Source organism: Melanotaenia boesemani, chromosome 17 (assembly GCF_017639745.1).
Source record: "Melanotaenia boesemani isolate fMelBoe1 chromosome 17, fMelBoe1.pri, whole genome shotgun sequence".
NCBI lineage: Eukaryota > Metazoa > Chordata > Actinopteri > Atheriniformes > Melanotaeniidae > Melanotaenia > Melanotaenia boesemani.
Window position 1 is genome coordinate 24,158,640 of NC_055698.1, and position 26,686 is coordinate 24,185,325.

The 26,686-nt window shown below is 36.7% G+C and overlaps 1 protein-coding gene across 1 annotated transcript; it reads left to right on the plus strand.

Moving 5' to 3' along the window:
* The first annotated feature begins 167 nt into the window (after positions 1–167).
* On the plus strand, positions 168–26,686 carry LOC121628148 (carcinoembryonic antigen-related cell adhesion molecule 20-like). Its single transcript, XM_041967075.1, has 10 exons — positions 168–349; positions 603–929; positions 3,804–3,967; positions 4,135–4,261; positions 6,059–6,337; positions 8,557–8,835; positions 9,059–9,316; positions 11,709–11,820; positions 21,435–21,474; positions 23,313–26,686. The coding sequence occupies exons 1-9, from the start codon at positions 301–303 to the stop codon at positions 21,451–21,453; spliced, it is 1,614 nt and encodes a 537-aa protein (XP_041823009.1). The 5' UTR covers positions 168–300; the 3' UTR covers positions 21,454–21,474; positions 23,313–26,686.

Sequence of the window (26,686 nt, forward strand, 5' to 3'; positions counted from 1 at the left end):
ATATATAAAGAGAGAGAGAGAAAGAGAGAGAGAGAGAGAGAGAGAGAGAGAGAGAGAGAGAGAGAGAGACTGAGTTTTTTTCAGTCCATATTTAAGTATGACTAAAATACTTAAAGAAGGGAGAAAGAAGAAGAAACTAAGAACATCATAATTAGAATGACATATACGCGTGTGACGGTGTGAGTGGAGCAGATAAACGGAGGATTGTGGGTGTTCACCTTGTCTGGGTGTGTCCACTTAAAAACTGGAGGTACTGGTGGTGCATTTTCACTCCTGCGTCTGCTGCTGCTGACGGTCACGATGGATCTGCTCGCTCTGAAGTTGCTTCTTCTTCTACTTTCTTTTACCGGTAAGAATTAAAAATGTGTGTTACTTTTATAATTATCATTGCTTTTGCAATGTTTTTCCTAGGCTTTGTTTTCGCACCGTTTTTCTAAGTTTGGTTAAGGAAACGTGGTAGTATTTTTTTGTTTGCTAAAACAATGACAAACAGATTTGTACTATATGACATCATAAACTTAATACCCTCGTTTTTCTTTTAATTATTTTTATATTTTTTAGAATAACTTTATGACTTGTACATCTTGTGTGTGTACCCACAGGGTGCTCTGTTGGGCAGGAAATCCTCCCGGAAGGTCCGGTGGACGCACTTTTGGGTAAAAATGTGACTTTGGAAGTCCTGTATAAAAAGGATGCAGGGGACGACGTAATCTGGAATTACAGCGATGGACAAGATGCACTAAATGTCGCTACTTTACGTGGAGGACGGCTGACTGTCAGCGTTACTTATAAGGACAGAGCTTTTATTAACGACACCAACGGTTACCTGACTCTGTCCTTCCTCAAGTCAAAGGACAGCGGGGATTATTCCATCACTGTTTTAACGCCAGGCGGTGCGGTAACTGGAGAGATTAAACTCAGAATTATTGGTGAGTTATACATTTTTGTTACATCAGAATATCAGTTTAGCTACAGTGTGGTGCATCTTTTATGAGCTGATCGGACTACACACAGAGCTCCAAGGTGCTGTAGTTTCTTGGCTTGTGATTTGGTGCTTGCAACCTCATGTATGAGCACATTTTAAATGTAGTTTGGTTGTTCAGTTTTACAAGGGTTCTCAGAAAGTCGTTTAGGTCTATCATTTAAAAGTTTCAACTAGAGAAAATTATATAACTAAAAATAAACAAATTAAATAAATAAAACACCACCGATCTCTTCCATAGTGCTACCTCAGGGTGTGGCTCTTCATACTGTACTCTTCTGTAGGAATGTGAGTGCATATGTGTGTTCAGAGTCAGTTGTTTTTCCACAGGGAAAGTCATGCTTTACTGGAGGCATCACTGACCTGTTCCCTGTAAAAACATTCAGTTAAAGGTCAAGAAAGGCTAGGAAAGGAGTGTTTTTATGCTCTTATCTACAAAGGTTACAGAGCAGCGGTCTACAGATTCCTCCATTTATTCAGAGCTGAAATAGGCCTACACTTCCTTTTATAGCATAAAATAAAAATAAAAACAACAACTGATAAAGCTGGGAATTTAAAATAAACAGTCTAAAACTAAAGGATAGAGATTTTTTGTTGCTTTGTATAAAAAGGCCAACATTTCCATAATTAATTATCTAGAAATGATCAAATATATTATTCAGCTCCAACTCCAGTTCCTAAGGAAAAAAGGCTGTATACAGTCTAACAGAATACAATGTTTTACAAATCTTATTGGTCAGATTTTATTTTCAATAGGCATGGAATCATAATCTTCAGTCTTTACAACTTTATGTTCAGGAACATTCCTCAGAAATTGTTCAACAATTTGCAAATGCAAGTTTCTGCCCATGTTCACCTCTGAGAGACTCTCCCTCCCTAAGGTGCTCATTTCATACCCATTAGTGTTGCTGACTCATTGCCAGTTAACCTGATTTCTTACTTAGATAAAGATGAACTAATAAGGTGAATATTTTTCATAAAATATTAAAATATTTACTTTTCATATGGTGCCTATGTTTTAAAGTTAAAATACTGATTGATGATTATATATATATATATATATATATATATATATAAATTTCTTTGTATTTATATTAACATTTGTCACATCATGCTCTTTGGGGACTGGGGTGGATATACATTTTTAATTATCTTATTCAGATCACTTATAGTAAGTACAGCATCATGCCGTCTTAGAGCATCAATCTAATTTTTACATAAAAGCAGTTTCAAAATATGTGTTTGTTTTTGCAGTCTCTGTGTGGACACAGTGTAGATTATTTATGTCCCTGCATGGTAGTCTGGCCCTGCAGAAAGAAATGTATCTTATCTCTGAACTAACCATTGTGTGAAGTCGGTGAAAAGACTCTTCCTGGGTGCCACTCCTACATTGTTCCCTCACAACTACTGTTGCCTAATCATCATTAAACAAGTAGTACAGTTAGACTTCAACTCCCAGTTGAGAACTAGTCCAGCAGGTCTACTTGTCTCAGTATCTTGGATATTTTAACTCAGTGTACTCAGATGCTGATGTCAGAGCAGCATTATAATCTGTAAAAAAGACTCTGCAGCAGAGCAGTACCTTATCAAATCATCTGCTGCCATGTTTAATCATTTACTGCTGATTTGTTGTTGGATTTCATCAGCAAAGCTGCTGATTGTTTTAATCTCACTGGAAATATCCACCCTAACACACCTAAACATCTAGTTGTTCAAAAATTGTTGTTTGAAATTGGGAAATTTAGTTATTTAGTAATTTTTTTTTTTTCTGTTTTTGGACATAGCTCTGCCTAGTGATGCACAATACAGAAATTTAAAATCAAATCCAGGTTATGGCTTGAGATAGTTTTTTTTATTCATAGTGTAAACTTTTAATTGATTTTTAAAATCCTGAAAACTTCTTAGAGTAGTTGAATGTATAGGAACTTCCTTAACAAGTTTCAGGTTGGTGGAAAGCTCAGTGGAGTACTTGTTACCATTTAAAAAGGCTTTACTGTTGCATAGATGACAGTTTCAGATAAGAAGTTAGATGATGTCTAGTCTATAAGGCTGTAAACCTGATATAACCTGTTGGACCGAGGCCTTACTGAAACAAATAAAGGCTGGTTGCTGGTAAAGGCTGTACAGAATTGTTGAAATTGGGTAAATGTAAATTAGATCTATTTTACTTGCCTTTTAAAGCTCTTAGTTTACCTACTTTCAGAAGCATTTCCTGCCCACATTTTTCACGGATTGCATCATGTGATCTCCTGGATTCTTTTCATTGTGAAACACCTCTGCAGGAAGTTAGTTTCATCAACAGCAGTTTGACTTTCATTAAATTTTTAATTAATGACTGTATGAACAAACCTAATGCTGTAGATTGATGAGTGGCATCTATATATTAGGGGTGTAACTTTACATAAATCGACATCAATGCATCATTTAAGCATCCATCCATGCTGATCAATCACTCATCAATACAATTTCCATTTGTTAAACAAGCTTAAAATCTAACTGAATTGTTTATAATTTCCTCTTTTTTTAATAATACAAAAATCTTATTCTAATTTGTTGAGTAAAAATGTTAAGATCCATGATGTGTAACTATAAAGTGAAACTGTACTACTTTAGTTATTATAAGCAAGCTATAAAAGTATTTTATTTTACACAAAGTAGTAGAAAGGTTTGCACTAAATGTTGCTTTAATGTGTTGAAATAGAAATACATTTTCTTTAGATTCATGTATTTATTGACCCATGCCTGTGCTGAGGCCTTGATGTCCCCCTTTTGCTTTGGCATGAATTAATTACTCCTTGTATAAACTGGTCTCTCCCTACAGAGCCGGTAGCTGACATTGCCATCACGTCCAACCTGACTGAAGCAATTGAAATCAACAGCACTGTGGCTCTTACTTGCTCCGTCAAAGGCAACTTCCTCAAGCTCAGCTGGTTCAACATTACCACGCCCATCACAGTTGACGGTGTCCGGCTGTCCCTGAAAGAAGTCAGTTTTTCAAGTTGTAGTTCTCTTAATTGTTTGATTTGAAGATTATGCTGTGACATACTGTTCTAGCATTTATGCAACAACCTGAATGACAGGAATAAGTATGTAAAAGTTACATTTTTTTCCTCATTTATTCATTGGTGTTTTCTTATTGAATGTTGTCACAGGAGGCATTATCTAGCACGCTGACCATCAGAGGTGTCCTCAGGTCTGATCTGGTTGGTCCTATCTACTGCGAAGCAAAGAATCCACTGCAGCGAGTGAAGAGTAATCCTTTCAATCTTACTGTCTTCTGTAAGTACTGCGCCCACACTGCTGTTCCTCCTCCCATGCAGGAACTAACATGTTTTGGAAAAAGAAACAAAAAAAAAAAAAAACTTGTTACAGTATGTAGAAGGTATTTCCTGGGTTACCTTTCACCGCAACAGCAAAGCAACGTGTTTTTTAGCTCTCTTCTGCAGAAAACCCCATTTTTCAGTTATTTCATCTTTATTTATATACTTCTAATTCACAACAAATTCATCTCAAGGCACTTTTACATAATCCAGTTCAATTTAGCACAATTCATTCTAGTCCAGTTATAATCCAATTAATACAAATCTACTATATAACCCACATTAGTCCAAAGATATATAAAAAATAGTTGGGTTTAGTATTTGATGCAATAAAGTCTACAAAATTTTAGTTTAAACAATCACGCGCACTACATCTCTATCACTACTTTCTAGATGACAATAAAAGTTGGTATTCAATCTCTCAGAGGATAAAACCAAAGATCATTGGAGAAAGAAAGACTCAGCTACACACATCACCGCAAAAAATGGTCAGTTTTTTAAGGATGTGTTGTTGATTGTGATCGCTTTTCAACCAACATAACCAAAATACATTTTTATAAACAAGTTTGAAAATAAGTAATGTTTATTTATATAGCCCTTTTCACAGATAAAATCACAAAGTATTTTACAATTAAAAAAAGATAAAAAAAAAACATTAAAACAAAATTAGAAACATTAAAACGCAAGCAATTAAGTGATAAGAGATAATACAATATTAATAAATAAGAAACTTGATTTGGTATCTTAGATTTCTTATAGATCTGAAAACAAGCCATTCTTTGTTGTGACAAAGATATTCATTACATTAGTTCTTAGATTTTCTTTTTGTATGGAATTTTAACAAAGTTATTCACATGATATGCAGTTGACCCTACCTCCTGGTTAGCAGTGATCACTGATTATGAATTTGATGGTCAGTCTTTCTAAATAATATCAAACTTACAGGTTTTGGATATCAAGAACAGTAAAATAGAGTAGAGTAGAATACAACCTTGATGCCATTTTTAAAATAAAAAACTGTAGGATTGGCATGAATATAAAAACAAAATGTAGGCATAAATAAATAAACTCAGATATGATATAAGTTTAGAGAAACATAATGATGTAGAAAATGCAGAGAAGTAATACTGCAAGAATTTTGGTTCCATTTCTGGCCTTGACAGTTAGACAGTTAGTTGTAGTAAGCCATCCATTGTTTGAAATGTTGTGCTTTCCTGAATGAGCTCCACACCTGTTTAACAAAAGAAGGTCATACACAAGCCAGTTGCTGTCACTCCTTTCCACCCTCATGGGCCATTTGTCATAAATATTTAATCTTCCTTTTTGTTACTCAGAGTCACACCAGTGCATGGGAATTCACACTTTGCCTGGAGCCTCAGCTAAGATTCCAAATTCACCCAAAAACAGGTGTCTTTGCAGCCTTGTGGCCATGTCATTCCTGCATTTTTTTGATTGCAGTGTGTGTTTGCGAGGCGCTCCCTTTCAGCCTGTTCTCTCAAGCTAAAACCACATTGTGTACACAGAGGCCTACACCTCCACTCCTTCAGCATGACTAACCTGAAAGGCAGTGAAACCACACCAACCGCAGGTTTACCCTGTTATTAATTAATCAAAAGCTTACCATTGTAGCTCAGTTTGGATTTAATCTTAAAAGTTGTTGAAAGAAAAATTTATTGGGCAACAAAACAGAATACTTAGCATGCAAATCATCATTCTGGATCAAATTATTAATTGTAATCCTCTATGTTCTTCACAGACGGACCAGATGATGTCACGATCAAACCCACCAAACATGGCCCATACATCCGGTCCAAATCTGACTTTAACCTGACCTGTTCGACCCCCTCCTTCCCACCTGCTACCTTCACCTGGTACTACAACAACAGCCAGATACAGACCACTGGTCCTGTCCTTACTCTGAAAACTATTGAAGATCAGGGATTTGGACAGAAAGAGGGTAACTACACATGCAGGGCCCAAAACACCAAGACCATGCGCTATGGCGTCTCTCCTGCCATCAGGTTTTCTGTGACTGGTGAGTATTGTGGCTAAGTGCTTTTTTTTTTTTAGCAAAAACACCAGGACTTTGTCTTATTGTGCTGCATGATACCAGAGCTCATCCCACTCACTTTCTTTTAGCTGTTAATCTACTTTTAAAGTTAAAAACGTAACACTTTATCATAGCATTTTTCAAAACTACCATTTGCCCAGAATTCTTTTTTCAAAGTATATGACAGTATATTTTTTCCATGCATGACATAATATTTACTACATCCACTGAATGAAAGAAGATTTACTGCAGCACTTCTTTCATTTGCACATCCAACACTTTAAAACCAAAGTATCTCCAAACAATAAATGGCAAATTTTTTTGGGGGGGGGGGCGAAAGTTCTATTGATTCATCATACTCAGCTTCAACATCTGCTACAGCGTTGCCTGTGTTATTAGAGTTATCTTCAATAACACTGATGCGCCATTGCATGCATGCTTAGGAGTGCAGCAGTGAAAAGGGTCCTCACTTAAAAAGTTTCCCATTGTGCCACATTCCAAATCTTGTTTAGGCTGTTTCAACCAGTGCTATAATTCATGCCATAACAAGAATAAAAACTGGTTTGTAATATCAGCTGGTGTACTGTCAGTATTAGTTCAACACATAGAACATAAGAGTTGTCTGACCAGAGTTGAGACTGTATGTGGTGCCTCTTAAGTTCAAAGCATAAACTCCCAGCAATAGCATTATGGCTAATAAGCCAGTGGCCTCTAACCGTGGAGTTTGCATGTTCTTCCTTTTTATGTGTGCTTTCTCTCTGGGTACTCAGGCTTCCTCCTACTGTACAAAGACATTGATGTTAGGTTTATTGGTTGCTCTAAATTCTCCCCTAAGAGTGTGTGTGAGTGGTTACTTGTCTCTATGTGGTGGACTGGTGACCTGTTTAGGGTCTACTGAAACCTTTGCTTTTCTTTGCTACATGCCTCTGAGGTACGAGACTGCTAAACAGACTCCCATGAGCTGCTTGTGACACCTTCATAGCTCCAAGTGACCCAAAGAATTTGTACCTGTGAGGTGTTGAAACACAGAGAAGTGCTGTCTGTAATTTTCTGCTAAGGAATCTTTCATCCTGTTTGTGGAGGATGTTTTGTTTCTTTTTACTTTTGGCAAGAGACCAAGTCTGTGTTTGTGTGTGAGTGAGCGAAACCTGCTGGGTTGGATGATGGTCTTACATTTACCCTGAAGAGTTTCTGTGTGTTCTTTCATTTTGGTTGATGCAAGAGCAAGCGGGAGGATGGGAGGGGGAGTTTGCATAAAAAACAATATGACTTGAACATTTTATTTCGGTGACTCAAGTTATTTGGCAGGACGAAACAGTTAAATAAAGCCTTGTATGAACTCAGCAACATTAAGAGTAGGAAGGAAGGAAACCTGCAATCATTTGCTTTGATTTTGAAACTTGGTGTTATGATTTGATTCAGAAAAAATTCCAGCTTCAACCTTCCAGCCTGTTTGCAACTAATTTTTTTTTCCCACAGTTTTAATTATTCTTATTTTGCTAAAGATATTAGGTTATTGCAAAAATGTGTAAATTGTGCTTTTTCAGTCAGACCATGTAGTAGATTGATAATTGATAATGGAAAATAAAAACCAGCACACGAGTGTGAGCATAAATGCATCAGTGTTGTTGATGCATGGTTTTTATAATTTTTCATACATAGTTCCACTGTAAAATGAAATAGACATAATGCATTTGCTAAACACACTTTTTAATGCTCTGTTGTGGCTAAACGCAGTGTCTGTCTTTCTGTGTGAAGAAAAGAGCTGCCTAAACCACTCCCCTTACACTCTTACCCAAACCTTTATACTGGATAGGAAAAAGAATCACAGCATCTAACCTCATCATGTTTTGTCAACTTGGACCACAAATCTTTGTCACTTAAAAGCATAAAGTTTAAAAAAATGTCTTTCCTCGAGGCAGGGTGGCTACATAAAAAACCTTTAGAGCCACATTATGGAAGAATGAGTATGATGAGGGGGTGGAAGTCAGGATACCTTTATTTAGCTTGTGAATTGCTTGTTTAATAGCTTTTTTAGACTTAGAAATGTCTCTGCTTCTCAGCACTTTCTCACCAATTTTACTGAGACAAACAAACTGACAAACAAATGGCAAAAATTTTAAATTATTTTAGGAGATTAAAAGTGTCAAATACTAATCGAAGTTAAGAGTAATGCAATTTTTCTGTCCGTTTCATGTTCACAGAGCCTATTTCCGGTATTAACATTACCGGTCCAACAACTCCCCTCATCGCCGGAAACAGCACGGCCAACCTCAGCTGCCAGGCGACAGCGGGTAAAGTGATGGAAAGGATCTGGATCAAAGATGAAGCACCTCTGGCTGCCAGTTCTAGGGTGGTGTTTTCTGATGACAAGAGCTCTGTTATGATCAACCCACTGCAAAAAGAGGACAATGGAAAGTACTTGTGTGTGCTCAAGAACCCCGTCAGTGAAGAAAAAGCCACCTACATGATGACTGTCAACTGTGAGTTTTTGCTTTGGTTAAAGATTTACTTGTACTTGGTAGAAAGTGATTTATTTTTTCAAAGGTATTTACTTTAATGATGGTTATTTAAATATGCATAGAAAAATATTCTTAGCTACTGGACACAAGTTTAGGACACATTGTTGTTGTAGTTGTTAGGATGCTGATGCTGTTAGATGTTCTTATCATAAAATACTCCTTTTTTTTCTATTTTTGTGTCCAGATGGCCCTGAATCAGTGGAGTTGAAGGGTAAACCTGCAGTAGAAGTAGAGGACAAAGTGGAGCTCAATTGCCTTGTTAAGTCAGTTCCTCCTGCAGCATTCATCTGGAAGCTGAACGGCACAGTGATCCCAGTCAATGCAATGACACTGACCATCGAGAAGGCCCAATACAAAGATTCTGGAATATACACATGTGAGGCGTACAATGCCATGACTGGCAAGAGAGCCACTTCCACCTCTCATACTCTCAGTGTCAAAGGTGAGCTCAGGGTCTGCAGCTTTTATTTAATTTTTATTTTATTCTATTCATTTTATTTCCTTGTTGTAGTTTGGAATATCCCATACTAGATGATTTCTTACAGGCAGTCCTGTAAGAAGAGACCAGCATAAAGAAAAGTTCCACATTAATATTTCACCAACACTGCTTTTAGCTTTTTTTCCCCTTTTTCTATTTACATTTCTGAAGCATTTGAATGTGGCAAATGTGTAAAATCAATACATGCACAATACATATTATATATACCGCATAGTGTGGTTGCAACACTCAAGACAGACAAATAATTTTGATTTAAAATAATATAGAGAAACTTATTTGTACATGAATCAAAAATGGGACTGAGGTGGTTGACTGAGGCTTCATCTGTGAGTCCGAGACCATAATAGTAGCATTTTAATTTACATTCTTAATCTGTTCAACGAATTTAAAGGAATGAACACACTGGTGTTGTAATGTGTTATTTTATTACACGTTTTATAAAAATGTGTTTTTCAAAATAAATCAAAATTGGTGTAGGACTTGGTTCTATAAAGCAACATAGTGTGTGGTGCTCAGCTGGAAACCAAAGTTATGAAATGCAGTAAATCAGACCCCAAATGCCACAGTGCAGTTCAGGTTTTGGAATGTGCATAACAAAAGTTAATGTACTTTTCAAATTACTCAAAAGCACATGGTTTTAAGATTGACCAGTTTCTCTAATGTTGCTTTAAAGCAGGGATTGAATGACGATTGTGTTTATGATCCACAGACCAACAGTTTATATTCAGCAGCATAAGCTGAAATTGCTGAAAAAGCTTTCTACATGAGCTTTATCTTGATTCAATGAAGGTGCCCTTGTAGATGTTTGTGTCATCAGCATAAAAATGCACCTAGGCTTGATGTTATCTTTGTCCTAACTCATTTATAAAAACAAAAACTAAAATGGGGTTGAAGAAGATTATTCATTCATTTGTGTATGTTTTATACCACTTAGTCCAATTCAGCAGGAGTTGGAGGAACTGTCACAGCAGTTAGCCTATCCCAAGAGGCAGGGCAACCCTGGACAGGTCACCAGTCTATCGCAGGGCTAGAGTAGATGTTAATAGATTAATTTAAGAATTAAATTCTTACAGGAATTCTTAAACTCAGAGCTCTCAACTCCATTTACAGTAACTCTTTTGAGTTTCAACACGCAGAGTTTACTTCTCTAAACCTTGTAAATTCAAAAAGATTTATTTTAAAATTAACCAGCAGCAAAATCTGCAAAGGACAGAAACAGAACCATCTGCTAGTACGTCACATTTTTAGTTGTTTGTACCACATAATTTCACAGAGTAAAAGAAACCTGACCGGTTCTGGACCTGTTCTTTAAGTTTTCTTACTCATGCTACCAACGCATCAAATTCCCATATGCAAATTAGCACATCACTTTAGGCCATATTTCTGTTAGCACACAGACATGTACCACAGTCTGTATTTCTCTGTTGTTCTGCTATCTCAGTAAACCTTTTCTTCATCAGTTAATAGTCACAGCAGTTACTTTCAAGGCATCTCTGACACAGCATGCCAAGTCCAATTTAGAATATATGAGCTTAAAATGTCCATCCTAAAACAGTTCTCAATTACCTAAGAGGCTGTTTTCCACCTGAGTTCTATACTATATGGTAGGAGACAAAATACTCATGTCTTACTAAGTTTGTTTGGTGTTTGTTGGGATCTAAAAGTGTAGAATGGAAATGATATATTAACATTAAAAGATTTAAACTTAACTTAAATTGTGTGTGCTATGATAGCCATGATTTAGTGTTGAATAATATTTTTCATAATTAAGCATCCACTGGAAAATGAACTAAACAGTGCTCACATGCCAATAACTTGCTTTACAACTCAGACATCAAAATTTGTAACCCTTTCAAATTTGACCACCTTTAAATACCTGTGGTCTTCACCATCGTTCTGCACTGGCACAAAATAAACAAAAGGCAACATTTCAGGATGGTAAAGAATTAATTTTATGTTTTTTTATGGCAACGTCTTGTGTCTTGTATGCCCATCCATGAAGGGGAAAGAATAAAACTGAGCAGTATTCTTCTCCTTTGTCGCACAGGAATGTATCTCTTTCTGTTTAAATACTAATTTGATGCAAATAAATTGGTATTTGTGTATTAACTTCACAAGCATTACTTATTTTTTCCACAGTAGATACCTACCAAACCTGTTTACAGCCACATGGAGTCACATCCCTTTTCTCTCTGTGGTTTCTGATCAGTGCTCAGTGAAACATAACAATGATGACCAAAGTAAAATGTGAAATGCTGTTTTCATGAACACATGCTTCCAAGGACAGTGGTATGCAAAAAAAAACGGACTAAAAACATGCCTTTTTTTTCTGTAGAGGAAATCCATGAAGGCCTCACAGATGGAGCTATCGCTGGAATCGTCATCGCCTGCCTTGTTGCAGTTGGAGCCGCCATTGGCGTGTTCTTTTACTGCCGGTCGAAAGTACCGTAAGTATTCTTTGTTTTTATATATCATACCTGACTTTTAGTTTTCACCTTTAATGGAACAAACGGTTGACAAAGCAGGATCAGTGGCATTGTAAAAGATGTTTACTGGTTTTGGTGGGCAGTTAAATTAGGTACAAAAGTCGTTTTTTTTGTGTGTTTTTGTCCAAGATTATTTAACCAGACATTTACTTTAAGATAGGTTGGGTCTTAATGTGCAGTTTTTGGCTGATATGGTCTTGGTGTGAATTTACATTCCACCTCATTTTCAAGGTGTTTAATGAGGTTGAGGTCAGGTTTGCCCACACAAAACTGAGAAAACCATTTCTTTATGAAGCTGATAATCATGTTGAAACAGAAAAACCATTGTCTAGGAAGCTTCCTGTTTCTAGATTCAAGAAACCAAGTCAAACTAGTATAAATAGACCCAGAAGTGTCACAGACACTAAACTCTAAACTAAAAAATTGGTTTTGAGTTAGCAATGTAAAAATGTGTCTTCATTATGTGACGTTCTTTCATAAAGACATCTCCCACATTCTCTTTGTGTGATCACGTCACCACTTCATGACCTTCTATAAAATTTTTGCCATTCCTCTCACTTTTTGGCATCTTGCAACATGTTAGACTAATATACACACATGAATACACACTATAAAGCTGCCAGTTGCCACATTTCTACCATAGTTTACAATACATGTCTGGGCAGAGTTTCCTTCTGTTGCACTGAAAATGTTTCAACACTTAATTCAGTTATTGCATAAAGTGCACTCCCAGGAGAGGGAGAAGCACTACTGTGTACAGTAGACATATTTATATTCAGTTTTCTCTAAAACATGCTTCGGATTTCGAAAAAAAGAAACAGATTTCCTATTGAAAGATCTGGCAAACAGGGTGAGTTAATTTGAGCTCAGTGTCAGTATGAAAGATTTGCTTTGACAATAAAAGGGATGGACATCCTTTTTGTAATTTCCTACAGCTCCTACGGGTCTTTAAAGCTAACATGGACTTCCTGTGAAGCCAGCAGTAATCTTCATGTTAAGCAACAGAGCGAGAACATAGTTCCATACCTGAATTACACATTCCTTACATTCAGTCATGATGATTATGTTGCACCGCATCCTGTTATGTTCCACATCCTGTGGAGCACAAATGGAGACTATCATACAAAAAACAGAGAACAAACAGATGAGTCAGTAACAGAAATTCACATTATACCAGCTGTTTAAAAACAACTCTGTAGCAACAGTTGTGTATAGAGGAAATATGCTGACTCTGCCCAAATGACCGTTTTTCTAAAAACAACCAAGAGTGATGACACAAGCTCCTTTCTGAAGGAACTTTTACCCAATTTTCATTAAGAAATAGTCAAAGCAGCCACGCACAAAAACAAAAATAAAACGATTTTCCAAGGCAGCACCATGTTATTGCTTATACTCTCTGCTCATTAAAATCTGGAAAAGCCCAGAGGAAATGCTATGTGGAGACAATAAAATAGACATTCACCAGAATAATTAGGATCAAATGAATTTTATTTATCAAAAAACACTTATTGACCCCATTAAGAGTAGATAGGGATCCAGTAAATGAACAAATTACTTTTTATCTCCTTATTCTTTTGATTTTGATGGGCAACAGCCCCCACTGAGAGGAAACATTGAAAAATTTAGTACAGGGCAAATTCAACTTGACTTGTTGGCTGAGGCGTGCAGCCAATACAGGTACAACTGGTTCTTCTAGTTGGCTGGAGTTCCAATGAACAAACTAACAAACAGGTATGACGTACACATGTACTCTCAGTTAAGGCCACATTTATTCTTAAGATGCATTTTGAATTATTTAATTCAGCTTCTAATAACTTTTGTAAGACTTAAGCCGGATAAACTTTCCTTCTCAGCCTGAAAGCTGTTGAAGTCATCAGGTCTTGTCCTTAAACAATACCATCCCCTCCCCCCACCTCTACCTTTAAGAAACTCTCCAGTCAGGATCATGTGATGTAAAAGGTCATCAGGTGTCAGGTAAAGCGGGTGTTTACCTGTAGAGTGCCGTCAATAGGCCCAGAGGCCCTCTGTGTGAATCACTTGTCTGTCCAGCTGTCATTTCTATCTTCCTCACTGTCAGAGGGTGTCAGCTCTGCTGACAGGAAGGCTTTGTTCTGCGGCGAGCCTCCATGTTGGTGATGTTCAGGGGACATTAAGTGCTGAGAACAACATGGTGGAGGATAAAATTTCTGTTTGGAGTTGTGCTCTTTTAGTTGATAGCAGCAGACATACTCCACTTAATCTGTCTTTTTCCAGCTGATGTATCCATGCTCACCCAACTCTGGTTTTCTTGTAGATATGAGCTCATTCATGTGATTATTCTTATTCTTATTCTAAACATTTATTTTACTTCTTGGTTAATGTAGGAATGATGTCTCTGTTTACAGGCTTTAATTGGTCAGTGGGAAAGCTGTTGAGAGACTTTGATCTCATCTTTTAAAAGTAATCTGCACCAGGGCATGTCAGCCCTGCAGCATAGTTACCTTGGTGATCTTCCTTGCTTTGTGATGCAGGAGTTAAACCAGAGAGTGTTGGATAGCTGGGTAATCTTGCAGCCCAGACTACAGCTGCACACAGCAGATTGTTCTGTTGACTTTTAGCAAACAGTGGCACATGAGAGCTTTCTGTGCAGTTGGAAAGAAAGGAAGGTCTAAGAGGATGAGAAAGACGCATCTACTGCATTCAACCTTCTCCAGACAACCAAAGCACTCATGCAGAAATGTAAAGAAAAGACATCAACGGTGTTGACAGCAGATAAAGACACGAGATGACAGACTGATAAGTGGAGAACCTGCACTACTAGTGCCGCAAACTTCTTGCTGTGTTGCATATTGCAATGTGACGTTTATTATGATTTATTATAAAAAATAAAACTAAACATTGAGATAAACCACTTACGGTTTGGTCAGCTTCTTCTGATTAATCTGTGATTTTCTTGTTAACAAATTGGAACTCACTTCTCATGTCTGTCTCTCCATCTCTAAACGTTAATCTTTAAGAGCCGCTCATAAAGGTAAAGCTTAATTTTTAACAGATGATCATTGCTGTTCATATTAAACCCCAAAGAAAAAGAAACAAAAAAAAAGATAAGATGTGGGACGTTTTGCTGATTTGTTTGCTTGTGTGTAATGATTCTTTAAGTTGGGAACTGAGGTGTGTACAACAGTTTTGGCATTTAACTGTAGCGGCAGCACTTTTTAGGTTATTTTGTTAAGGATGGTGGCTAATATAGCGCACCAGAGGTGTGTAGCAGACTGCCATCTCTATGCAGGAGGCAGTCTAATTCCAGGCTGTTTTCATTCATGGTTTCTTAGTGGAGGGACAGAGCACGGGTGCCCCGTTCTACCTTCAACATTCTCTTGAAGACTTGTCTCTTAAAAGAACACCCATTTGCTTACAGCTCTGCCACCCTAACACACCTAACCTGCCCTTACTTGCTCTTCTGTAACTGTTCTACTCATAATCTGTAACTTAGATAGATTTACATAGAGTTAGCATGTTACTTTGGATAAACATGTCTAAATGTAAATGTCAAAAGTGATCTGAGGATCAATCATATAATCTGAGGATCAGTCGTTTGCTCAAAAACCAGATTCCAAGTGTGGAGCACAAACTACTGGTGTTGAATGTCTGAGGAGATTGCTTTTTAACAACTGTAAAGATTATGTTTACGCCACTTTAATATATCTCATCTGCACATTTACTGAAAGAATAAGCGCTCTAAATCTGTGTCGATAATCTTTATTTGTCTTGGAGTGATAAGTAACCCTGCACTGTGCAGGAGAAGCTGATCTCAAAGCCTTGTAGCTACAGATACTCATTCAAAAGAGCATTTTTTTTTCTTCTTTTCAAAGGAAATGACCTCACTGCACAACAATGTCATTTGAATTAAGGTGTGAAGTTACAGTGTTACAATTACACACACACACACCTGTTGTACCCACGGTAAAAAAAAAAAAAAAAAAAGTACACCTAAGTAAGTAAAACGCTTTCAAATTGTGCTTATGGGATATGTTTGACTTTCAGTTTGGAGCAAAAAAAAAAAAAAAAATGAGCATCGAAATGTTTATGAAAATAAAGATCTTATCCTCTGATAATTCAACGGCTCTGAATGATAAACTGGTGGATTCAGATGCGGGTACAGGCAGATAGTCTGCAAAGAGCCAACGTCACAAACTCTAAAGATAATAAAACCAACTGTGTGAAACTTGCAGAGACACATCTTAGAAAAATCTCATCTGCACATTTACTTTTCTCACAAGGAGATTTATTAGATATAATCAGTAAACACCCGGTACCTAAATTTTTCTATGAAGCAGCTGTTAGTGTTCCATGCAGACAGATTGTTAAAAATAGAATATTTATCGTGTTTCATCATGTTTATTTGGAATTATTCCAGACTTTGTTCAACTTTCAGCCAATCAGCTCAGCTCAGGGATGTGCAGCCCTGCAGCTTTTTTTTTTTTTTTTTTGACGACTGCAAGTCTGTCCATTTTTGTTGAAAAATTAAAATTACCCAGAATACTTAAGTTTGCAAGTGCTCAGAGCTGTTGAGACAGCCACATAAGCAAGAGTAAAAACTCTGTCAAACTTGATTTGGACACATCCAGTAAGGATCTAAATCAGGATCTAAATCTAAAACATAACTACATCCTGTTTTTTATTTCTTTTGTACTTATCGCGCTACTCTTTTAAGTCAGAACATGTTACCTACGCCACCCAAAATGCAGCTCACTCAGTCATGAAGGGTGAAAGCATCATTATTTTCTGCAAAAGAACAAGATTTTTTTTAAAAGCAAAAAATCTGGGTTTGTGGATTCCATAGTTATGCTGCATGTGTAAACAAGTGGTTGTAAAACTTCTGCTTAAAGCTGCCCACCATCCACATTCACACCCACACACACTCACACACCTTCTTCTTCCAGGATTAAGGTAGCATTTGTGGGTTTTGCTCTTTTAAAAGCACCATGTGACTGCATTCTTCCACTCTGAGCTGTCAGGCACAGTCGTGGGGTTGGCTGGGTGCTGCTGCTGGATGATGGGAAGTATTGAAAGGTGCTGCTTTACACCATTTGGGAATTTTGTCATACAAATGGAAATTTCACAGACAAAGTCAGGATTTAGTTATTGTCCAATCATCTTCATCTTCACTTCGGTGTAAGTCATTCAGCAACAAAAAATAAAGGTGAAGGAATCAAATCATGAACCACTTCAGTATTGTTAAAGGTGTTTTTTTGTTGTTGCAAATATAGGATAAAAATCTTACATGTGATAGATGTGAGAAAATGCCTGTGTGGCATTCACAGACAGCTGGTTCTTACTGGTCTGAATAAAGTCTGCTATATTTATTATTTCTTTGCTTTTTGCCAGTAATCTGATGAGTTAATCATAATACAGTTGTACATGCAACAATTTCTAAACACAACTGTAACGAACTGTCCTTACAAGCTGCAAGCAAGAAAAAAGGTAAATGATTCATTAATTAGTTGGCTGACTAAACATTAGAATTGAAGATAACTTTTTTCAAATATAAAGCAATTAAATTTTTAAAAGATTTCATTTAGTTGAATAAAACTAAAGTTTTATATTTTTGACATTTTAGCATAAAAACGTCAATGTTAAAACATCTACTGAAACATATTCAGTATCCTAACTGTTATTAAAGCTGGAGATTTCCATTTTTTTAAGCTTTAGCTGTTTTGAAATCATTGTGATAGCTTTAACCCAAAATATGGTCACTTTTCACAATGTCTTTCTAATTTTTTAAGCTTTCAACCCGAATGTTATGAAAATATTCTGCAGTTGGGAAGCCTTGACTTAAAACAAATACTTGTGAGTGTTAAAACTGGTCGATCCTGTGGCCCTGCAGACTTAGATTATTTGCTTATTTGTAGCTGGGAGGACATCAGTCGGCACCTCTGGCAGATCCTTGTCTCCTCAGTGGTTCAGGTTTCCTGAGAGCAGCTGCATTTATGTATGAAATTAAACTGTTGAATCTGAGCTCATCAATCTGGTGTAAAAGGACAGTGATTTAAATTTTATTCACTTTTTGAGTATTGTATTTTCTCTAATGTAGCATTCACCCAACTTTTCATGTTTTTAGTCCAGTTTGACAAAGTTGCGAAATCCAAAGTCAATCTTTGTTTTGTTTTCTTTATCTAAGCTGCAGTAAACATTTAGCATAAAACTGGTTCAGCCTCCTCTCTACAGTCATTCAGAAATCTATCCTCTACTATCACTTTGCTGAAAGAATCAGATAAAAAAAAAAAAAAAAAAAATTGCCAGGTGGGAAAACCCATTCCCGTCACACCCCTTTAGTCATGATTACTAGTTGGATGCTGTATGGAGCACAATCTATCCCACCCACATTGTTTTATCTACAGTCATATAGATTGTTACTTATGATGGGAAAGAACAGGTTTCTGTTCCAACTTGTTTTTGTAGAGTCACAAATTACAACATTTTATCTGCATAAGCTCATAAAATGAGAAAAGTGTTTCTTTTCTATTGCATCAGTTCTTTTTGAATTGGCCTTGTCATTTAGCAGCACATAGCAATGTTTGAAATCGTTGAAGATGTGATCTGCTGAGATGTTTCACTTTTTTAACTCATTTTAGATGCTAAACTGACTTTATGTACACCAGTAGAGAGACGTATGCTGCAGCAGTCTAACCTTTATCCTGGATCCTGAGTCACACAGCCTAAACAAAAAATATCTTTTCTGTAACTAAAATGTTATCATACAATTTCAAAGTTCTTATGCATCTTTTTAGGAAGCTGCCGCCCTCAGTCATGTATCTTTTGGAGCTGTTTGTTCTTTCTGTCTGTGCAGGGCGAGTCTCGTGTTAAAAGAAAATGGCAGGAATGCCACTGTCATGTCTGCCCTTGTTTTCCTCGGCCCATGCGTGCCGCTGCTTGTCGGCTCATCCTTCAGTTTCTCATTCATCTTCTTTCATTTTTTTTTTAGCTAATCCAGCTGCAGTGGCCACTTCTTTTCTTCTCTTTTACCTCATTCAGTTTTCACCTTCTCCATACTGTTATGTTAGATTGCCGTGTCATCTTTGTGAAGTGCTTTGAGGATAGAAGGAGGCTTTATTAGGTGCTGGATCACACATAAAGAAGAAAGGGGAATAAATCTTTAGATCCTCTCATAAGAAAGAAAATTACCATGAGACTGTACCTTCTTGAGTGGAGTTATAAGGGTTGATTCTTCCTTTTTGACTGTCTTTGATGCTGCTTTTTTTAATAATATGTACACAGGATTATGCAAATGATTGTGACTGAACTCAAGCTATGACTTATTCTTTTATTTAATATTATTCCAGGGTCTCATGAGGGAGGTTTTGCAGCTTTCCTTTGTTTTAACCCTACAAACTTAATATATTTAAGGTTTTCAACTGATAATTAACCATAATAAGCCATTTGAAGAGGTAGTAGTACTTAAGGATTATTTAATTCACAGTATTTTTTGTTCAGGTTGTGATTCTGGACTAAGTTTTAGATCCTGTATCTGTAGTATCTTGCAAATAAAAGATTTTAAAATGAGTTTACAAATGGCTGCAGGAGCTAAAATGTGAGCAGCAAAGAAAGATCCAGCAGACGCTCTGAAGCTGCAGGCAAACAAACTGCTCCTCCTTTTTTACACTAGTGAACAGTTTATGACGTCAAAGTTTACTTCAGCATGAAATATCATCTCACATTAACCTTTACTTTTATACAAAGTTACAGGCCTCATGTCAGTGTTAGCAATCCCAACTTAAATGTATTTTTGAACCCTGTTGTTTTGTTTGTTCTTTTATCAGAAGCCAAAAGAAAATAATCTTTCGGTTTCAGTGATAAGACTCAGTGATTCAACAAAAAGGTATTTTTTGCTCTTGAAGATCCTTCCCTGACTCCATAAATGTTATCTGAAGTCGCATGGTTGCTTATTTAAGAAATGAATGGGAATGTGGCTGATTTGATGGTTTGTTGGGAAAATTAACAGGACAGTTGTCATTGCCGTGTTATTCAGCTGACTCTTAAGCACATTTAAACTGTTTGCAGTAAAGTCAGTCTATTTACTTTTTCAGTTCAAGGATTCATGGTAGACTCTATAATTTGTACAATCTTGATGTGACAACAGCAGCTTGTTGCTACCTATTTGTTTGGGGTAATGACACATGCTGGACATGTGGGAAATTCCTGTGATGGTTGTAATTCTTTCTGTCATCCTGTCACTGCAGCTGCAAGAAGATATCAGTAATATACTGTCTCACATAAGCAACCTGTTGTCTTATGTTCACCTGTTTGTACATGGACACATGTTTTTGTTGGTATCTAATCACTTCACTAAAATAACTGTTATGTTTTTATTGTCTTAGCTGCCATATTTGTGCCACAATTTTCTACTTTGATGTCTCTAAATAGAGAAATAACTGCGTGAAGTGAGAACTTTATGCTTTAAAACTGCAGTATTGGCTTGTTTGATAGATTTTAAAGGGCCATAAAGGTAGAAAATACACAATTTATACATGTAGTTACATGTAGTGCAGCCATTACTGCACCTGAGGCCACTGGATCCACTCGCACATTAAAACATCCTTATGTCTGGAAGAATTTTGGCCACTGGTGGCGAACATTCATTTACAACTGCGCTTGACGTTTGAAGGAATTTTAATGCCCATATTTACCACTTCATCTCAGACATTTCTGCACACTGTACCTTTAAATACCATCAAAAACATATGTATAGAGCCCATGTGAAGCTGCAGGGGTGGACAGCTTTTCAGTTTGAGGTTATGTTTAGCCTGAACACACAAAAGGTAGAAAACACTGAATAATTTAAATAATTTAATTTGAATTAGGTTTGCAGTAGGTAATAGGTAATCGAACAGGTGGTGCATGTCAAGGGAACTTGGCTCTTCATAAAAAGGGACAAACTTTTCTGAAAACATGATTTGTCAATATTTGGTAGGTCTCAAAAAAATTTCAGGAATTATTGCTTGTATGTACAGTCAGTGATGGAGCAGGGAGTCAAACAGAGTTCACGTCTGTTGATGGCTGTTTGCTCAAAAAGTTAAGTATAACAGTAGTTCATGTTCTACAGTATGTGTGGCTGATGATATTGTCACATTTCTTTTTTATCCCTGGAGAGATTTGAATTGTTTAAAGTGCAGTTTTTCAGTGATTGTTTGCAGCTTTTTCTCTGTTGTTAAACTTGCTGCTTCAGTGTTTGAGACATCTCGCCTCCTTCCTCTGTGGTTATAATGCACATAGAAACAAGATGTAAATAGTGAAACTGTATCTCTGTGTGTTTGTATTTCATGATATTTTAAGCAGCTCAACATTGAAACAGTGCTGTCCAGTCATTTCACATTCATGTCTGACTTCATCTGGGTTTGAACTAAACATGTCGTTTTTACTGCATCTATAGTTGATCATGTTGGTGTTTGACATAGGAAAACATAATCGCTGTTATTTCAGCTTAGGTCAGACATTGTGTGTGTTATCTTCCCTCCCAAAGCGTCCACACTGATAATTTTGCAAGTTGCATTTTTCAGGGCTAATTATTGTTTTCTGTTTCCTTGTGTTTCTTTCAGGGCAGAGTCACCCTACTAAAGACGTTCTTTCATACTGCTGGTAAGTCTCATGCATGATGTCACTTTCACAGAGGCATTTTTAGCTGGAAGGAATGGCTGAGCAACTCGTACTTTGGGCTGATGAAAGGAAATGACACATTTGAAATGTGTCATCACACATGTTGTAAACTTACCTTCAATGTAATCCAGGTAATAGCCTGACAAGACAAATTAGATTGCATTTTCACAGCCAAATGTAGCTGTTAAAACCCATAATATTATACTTGAGTCTCTAACAAAGTTCCATTCAAGTATAATGCAAATTGTGTCCAAACTATGAAAAGAACACACGCATCAAAAATTCAGATTCAGTGAGAACTAATTCTCCATTCCACACAATTAAAGTTTCCCACACCTTTTTAGTTTAGTTTTAGCAAAATGCTAGTTATTTTAATGAATCAGTGAAATTAAAAATAACTGCTTAACTTTTGGCATTTTAATTAACCCAAATATTTTGAGTCTGAAGCAGTTGCCATGGTTGCAGTTTCTATTCTATGCTGGGGTTAATGGAAAATGGCCAATACCCACAACACCACTCTTTGCCACGATGGTGTGATTAGTCTGATGAGAAAGTTAGACTTTTTTTGAGTCCTCATGTTGATATCACATGTTCCTTGTATGTATTCCTCTATTTCTGACTGTTTCCATTGCATTCAAACACAATTTGCTTTCATCAGTGTATCAGTTTTACACATCACTCAAAAACGTTTCTAAGTATTTGCAGACAAAGAAAGAATTTATACAGAAATAGAGGTTGATGGTAAAGTTGTGATAACAGTGGTTAATCCACCACACCAGTGAATTCAAAGTAACTGATCTTGTTGCATATATATATATATATATATATATATATATATTCCCTGATACAGACTCTGTTTCATCAGTTTGGCTAGTTACTCAAGTTGTCAAGCAAGTTTAGCCTTGACTGTGTGTGTGCATGCAGCAAAGGGGTCATAACTTCCTGTGTTTGTGTTTGTGATGAAGTATCTACATTTGCTTTGAGCTCTGCCGTCTACTGAGAAACATTTAGTTTTTTCTGTGGTCTGAATAAACAAAACAACATTTTGGTTGAAGGGAAACTAAAAACATGATCTCCGGTGTAAAACAGGCAAAAAGTAAATCATCTTTTCATGTAATTAAGTGTTTAAAACGTATTTGAATTAAAGCTGTTAGTTTTAAAGAAAACCAAAAATCAACCTCAAAATGAATTTGAAATAAACTCAACTGTATCAACCTATTCAGTCCCCCATCACACACAGACACACACTGATCTGAACTCATATTGCCACAGGAGATGAGACAACCACAACCGTTAAGACACTTAACCAAACTCATCCTGTGTGCCACTGATGCTTTCTGCAACATAAAACAGCTGTGCAGCTTCCTCTCAGTCACTCACTACACAACGTGCAGTTGGTGTAACTGCCAAGTATATTGTGGCTTCAGTTCCATCATGAGTTCCTGAAGACCCTCAACTGAAACATCAAAGGACAGCACATCTACAATAATAATAATATTAATAATAATCAAATCAAACTTTATTTAAATAGCACCTTTCATACATAAAAATAGCAACTCAAGGTGCTTTACAGAGAGTAAAATCCCCCATAACCCCAACCCAAGAGCAGCAAGCCCACCCCCCACCCCTTCCCATCAAACACACACACAACACAGAGGGTAAAAGCAAGTTACAAAGGACCAAGGAAATAATAATACCTCAACTTGCATAACACGTGTGGCAGAATGAATCTTCAATTAACAGAATTTTTACAAAAAAAATAAAATAAACAAAAAAAAATGATTGAATAAATTGATTGTTGACTTTTTGTATCTCCTCAGGCTCAAACAGCCCGCTAAATTTCTTCTTCATGATCCTCTCATGGAGCCAGGAGGAGCCCTCAGGTGGATTCAGCTGCTTTTATCTGAGGCGCGTGTCCAACCGGCCATCCCGTCGTCCCTCTCTCTGTCCAAGACAACAGAATTTGATTTTACCCAAACGTGGATTACATTTACGGATTTTAATTGTGTGCTGTTGTTTTTTTTTTTTTACACTTTTAGAGTTTTTTTTTCCCCCACCCCCTACCACAAACCCGTCCACCACCCGCCCAATTGGATCAGCTCCTTCTCTCTTCTTTCTCTTTCATGTGTTAACAAAAATCATCCCTCAGCTTCTGTCCCCACCTCCACCCCACTTCCTTCAGGAAGCTCAGAACACAGGAGAACTCTTCAATGGAGACGTTTCCTGGACTAAAGCTGATGGACTGATGATTGTGATGAGTGACTGTCTTTATCCTGCTGGAAACCTGAGGAGAACACACACAAAAACACACACATAGTAATACCAAACTACTGCGATATCACACATGCACGGGTGATCACAAGCTTAGAGGCCACACATGAAGACGTTGAGGTTTTGGGTCAAAATAATGTCTGAAATTTTGTTGTGGTTTGATTTATCTCACTTCCTGTGCCAGGTGGATGAAGTTTACCTGATAGGGGGTGATTCAAGTGCAGTGGAGGATTTTAATTTTAGATTTTTTTTTTTTTTTTTAGCTCTGAAGCTTTATTGGTGGTCACTTTGATGAAAGATACCTCAGTTTGTTTGGTGCTCACTACTTTGTAAGACATTTTCTGGCATTTCTGCTCAGTTGATATTGTTTCTTATCTTCATTGCCCCCCTGCTTTTCTTATCACTTCTGCCTTTATAACATTGAACACAACAATGTTAGTAAATAATTCAGTATCATGGGTTGCAGCAGTCACCTCTGACATGTTTTAGCTATTTAAAAGCTAGTAGAATGCGACAACGTCCAATCAGAAGAGATCCAAACAGATATTTAGTGTCATCTTACAATCTTCAGTTACAAAGGCCCCATCATGCAGCGTGTCAAGCATGACCTGATCTTTTACGTTACCTTGTTTAGCATCCAAACAGGAAACACATTCAGCTGGCAGCTTTATGGATCCTCAGCTAAAACTAATGTTTTCTAATACAATAAATGATTCAATTATGGATAATATGGATAATTTGCTTTGTTGCTAAACTAAACTGCATCATATTAAATTATGATGATATATGATGATGATGCACTCCTTTTTTTTATGAACAGTGCGTAGATACTGATAGGAGGATTATGAGTTGTGTGGGAGAAGTACAGGTAAATATACCATCAATCATCTGCTGGTCAATGCCAGTCTTGGTATGCAACATAATCAGCAGGTTAAAGATAATCCTCTTGTGTGTGATCAGCCATATAATTGATGTGGGCATAGATGGTACTACCACTGTTTGTCTGTGTGGGGAAGGTGCAAACCCACTAAACGGTTTGTCAATGATTTTGTGGGTCAGATTTATATAAGTGATAGATAGCAACAAAACAGCAGAAAAGTTTAGCAGCGCCACAAACTGACTCCATCATGGTGATCATACAGTTCAGGCTACACTTATGGAGGGAGGATTTACTGCTTAGATGGGCTGACCTACAAGCTGCCAACTGCATGCTCAGACTGTTACCTTTTCTCATTTTTAAGGATGCAATGCTACGTTAGTAACCTCTGTGCAGTAGATACAAGTTTAAATATTAAGAGGCAAGAAATATTTTCAAGTAATTCTGGAAATGTCAGTACATCTTGCAATTTTCAATTTAAATTTAGATATCCCAACACATTTTTTTTTTGCTAGCAGGTGCTGGATTCCTTCCAGCCACTTGTGCTTTATCTTTTATCTGCCTGTTTCTCTGGTTGAGGACCTTCCTCCAAATTCTTTTGAATCATCCTGTTGTCTTCTGAAGAAATGCTGAAAGCAGGAGTGGAGGAGGGAAAGGAGGCAAGATTCAGCATGCAGAGACACACCAGTAGGTTAAGGTAAAGAAGGAGAAGGGGGAAAAAAATGAGCGGGAAGGTGGGGTGGCATTCTTTTAAGTTTGGAGGGAAATTTGGATGAACTTCAGGGAAGTGCTAGTCTCAAAACAACTGAACACAAGTTGTTTTAAACCAAATTTCAGTCTGTGGAGGTTGTTTTGTTTGAAAATGTAAAGAAAAAACACTTAATGTATAAAATGTAGTTGAGTTTTTAACTTGATCGCAGATCTTTCCAAAAAACATTTTGTCATTAGACCTCAGACGACTTACCAAACACTTTAAATTAATTGATGAATTAGCTTCTTTTTTTTTATTTTCATTTTTTTTATTTGTGTGGGTAGTAGCTGTGTGTGATCTCAGACTTAAACGTGCACTGATCTCCAGAAAGACAAGTATTTATTTTGTTTAATTAAAACCTTAAATGACTGGAGCTGAAGATCATTACTTGTCAGCAGATCATATAGTTTTTTTTTTTGTTTGTTTGTTTTTTTGTTTCCACCCTGACTTCTTGACAAGTTTTAAAAAAACATATTTATGTCTTGAGTTTTTAATAAAATGCAGCACAGAATGTATTAATGACATGTAGATAAGGCATTTTGCTATCCTAAACAAGACATGTTTATATTTTAAAGCAGCATGAGAGGGACTTAAAGAAAAACCGTCTGTTCTGTAAATAATAGATAATGTACTACACTGTAAACAGTTTGCGTGCCTTTTTTAAAATGATATGAGGGATTTTTTTTTCTTGTTCTAAATTTAATGTTTTCAGAAATGCATTGTTTGTTTCATTAATGTTTACAGAAACTATTTTGCCTCCTTAAAATTCATGTGCAAACCCTAAATGATGAAATAAATGACAACAATGTGAAAATCATGTCTCTTTTAATAGCCTTGTTAAAGCCACAAAAGAATTTGGAATATTTTAAATCTAATTTTGGCCATTGTAGTGTGTTGCTAATTAATTTTGTCCAGTGTGAATCCATTGTTATGATTTAAATCATTCAAAACAAGAACACAACCAATCAGACTTTGTGTTTAAACCGTTCAATCAGCTTGTACATGTTGCAACAATCTTCAGCAGAACGGAGGTTTTGTCTGTCCTCACCTGCCACACCTGAGTCACATTCAAATATTTTTCATATACACTCACATGCAGAGACAGTAAAGAACAATCTGCCTTAACAAGTCATTTTTCTTTCAGACGAAATCGGTTCACTACAAGGTAAAACTCCTTTTCTGTTAGATTAGTGTTCTGTGTTGAGTTAAACTTCTTGTTGACAGCTTTGTACCTTGCAGATTGTTGCTTCTTAGGACTCTTTAGACTTCTAATAAAAGATCTTCTCTACATCATG

Coding starts and splice junctions, on each gene's coding strand:
- LOC121628148 (XM_041967075.1), top strand. CDS start 301: ATGGATCTGCTCGCTCTGAAGTTGCTTCTTCTTCTACTTTCTTTTACC. Junction 350..602: donor TCTTCTACTTTCTTTTACCG/GTAAGAATTAAA, acceptor GTGTACCCACAG/GGTGCTCTGTTGGGCAGGAA. Junction 6,338..8,556: donor CATCAGGTTTTCTGTGACTG/GTGAGTATTGTG, acceptor TCATGTTCACAG/AGCCTATTTCCGGTATTAAC.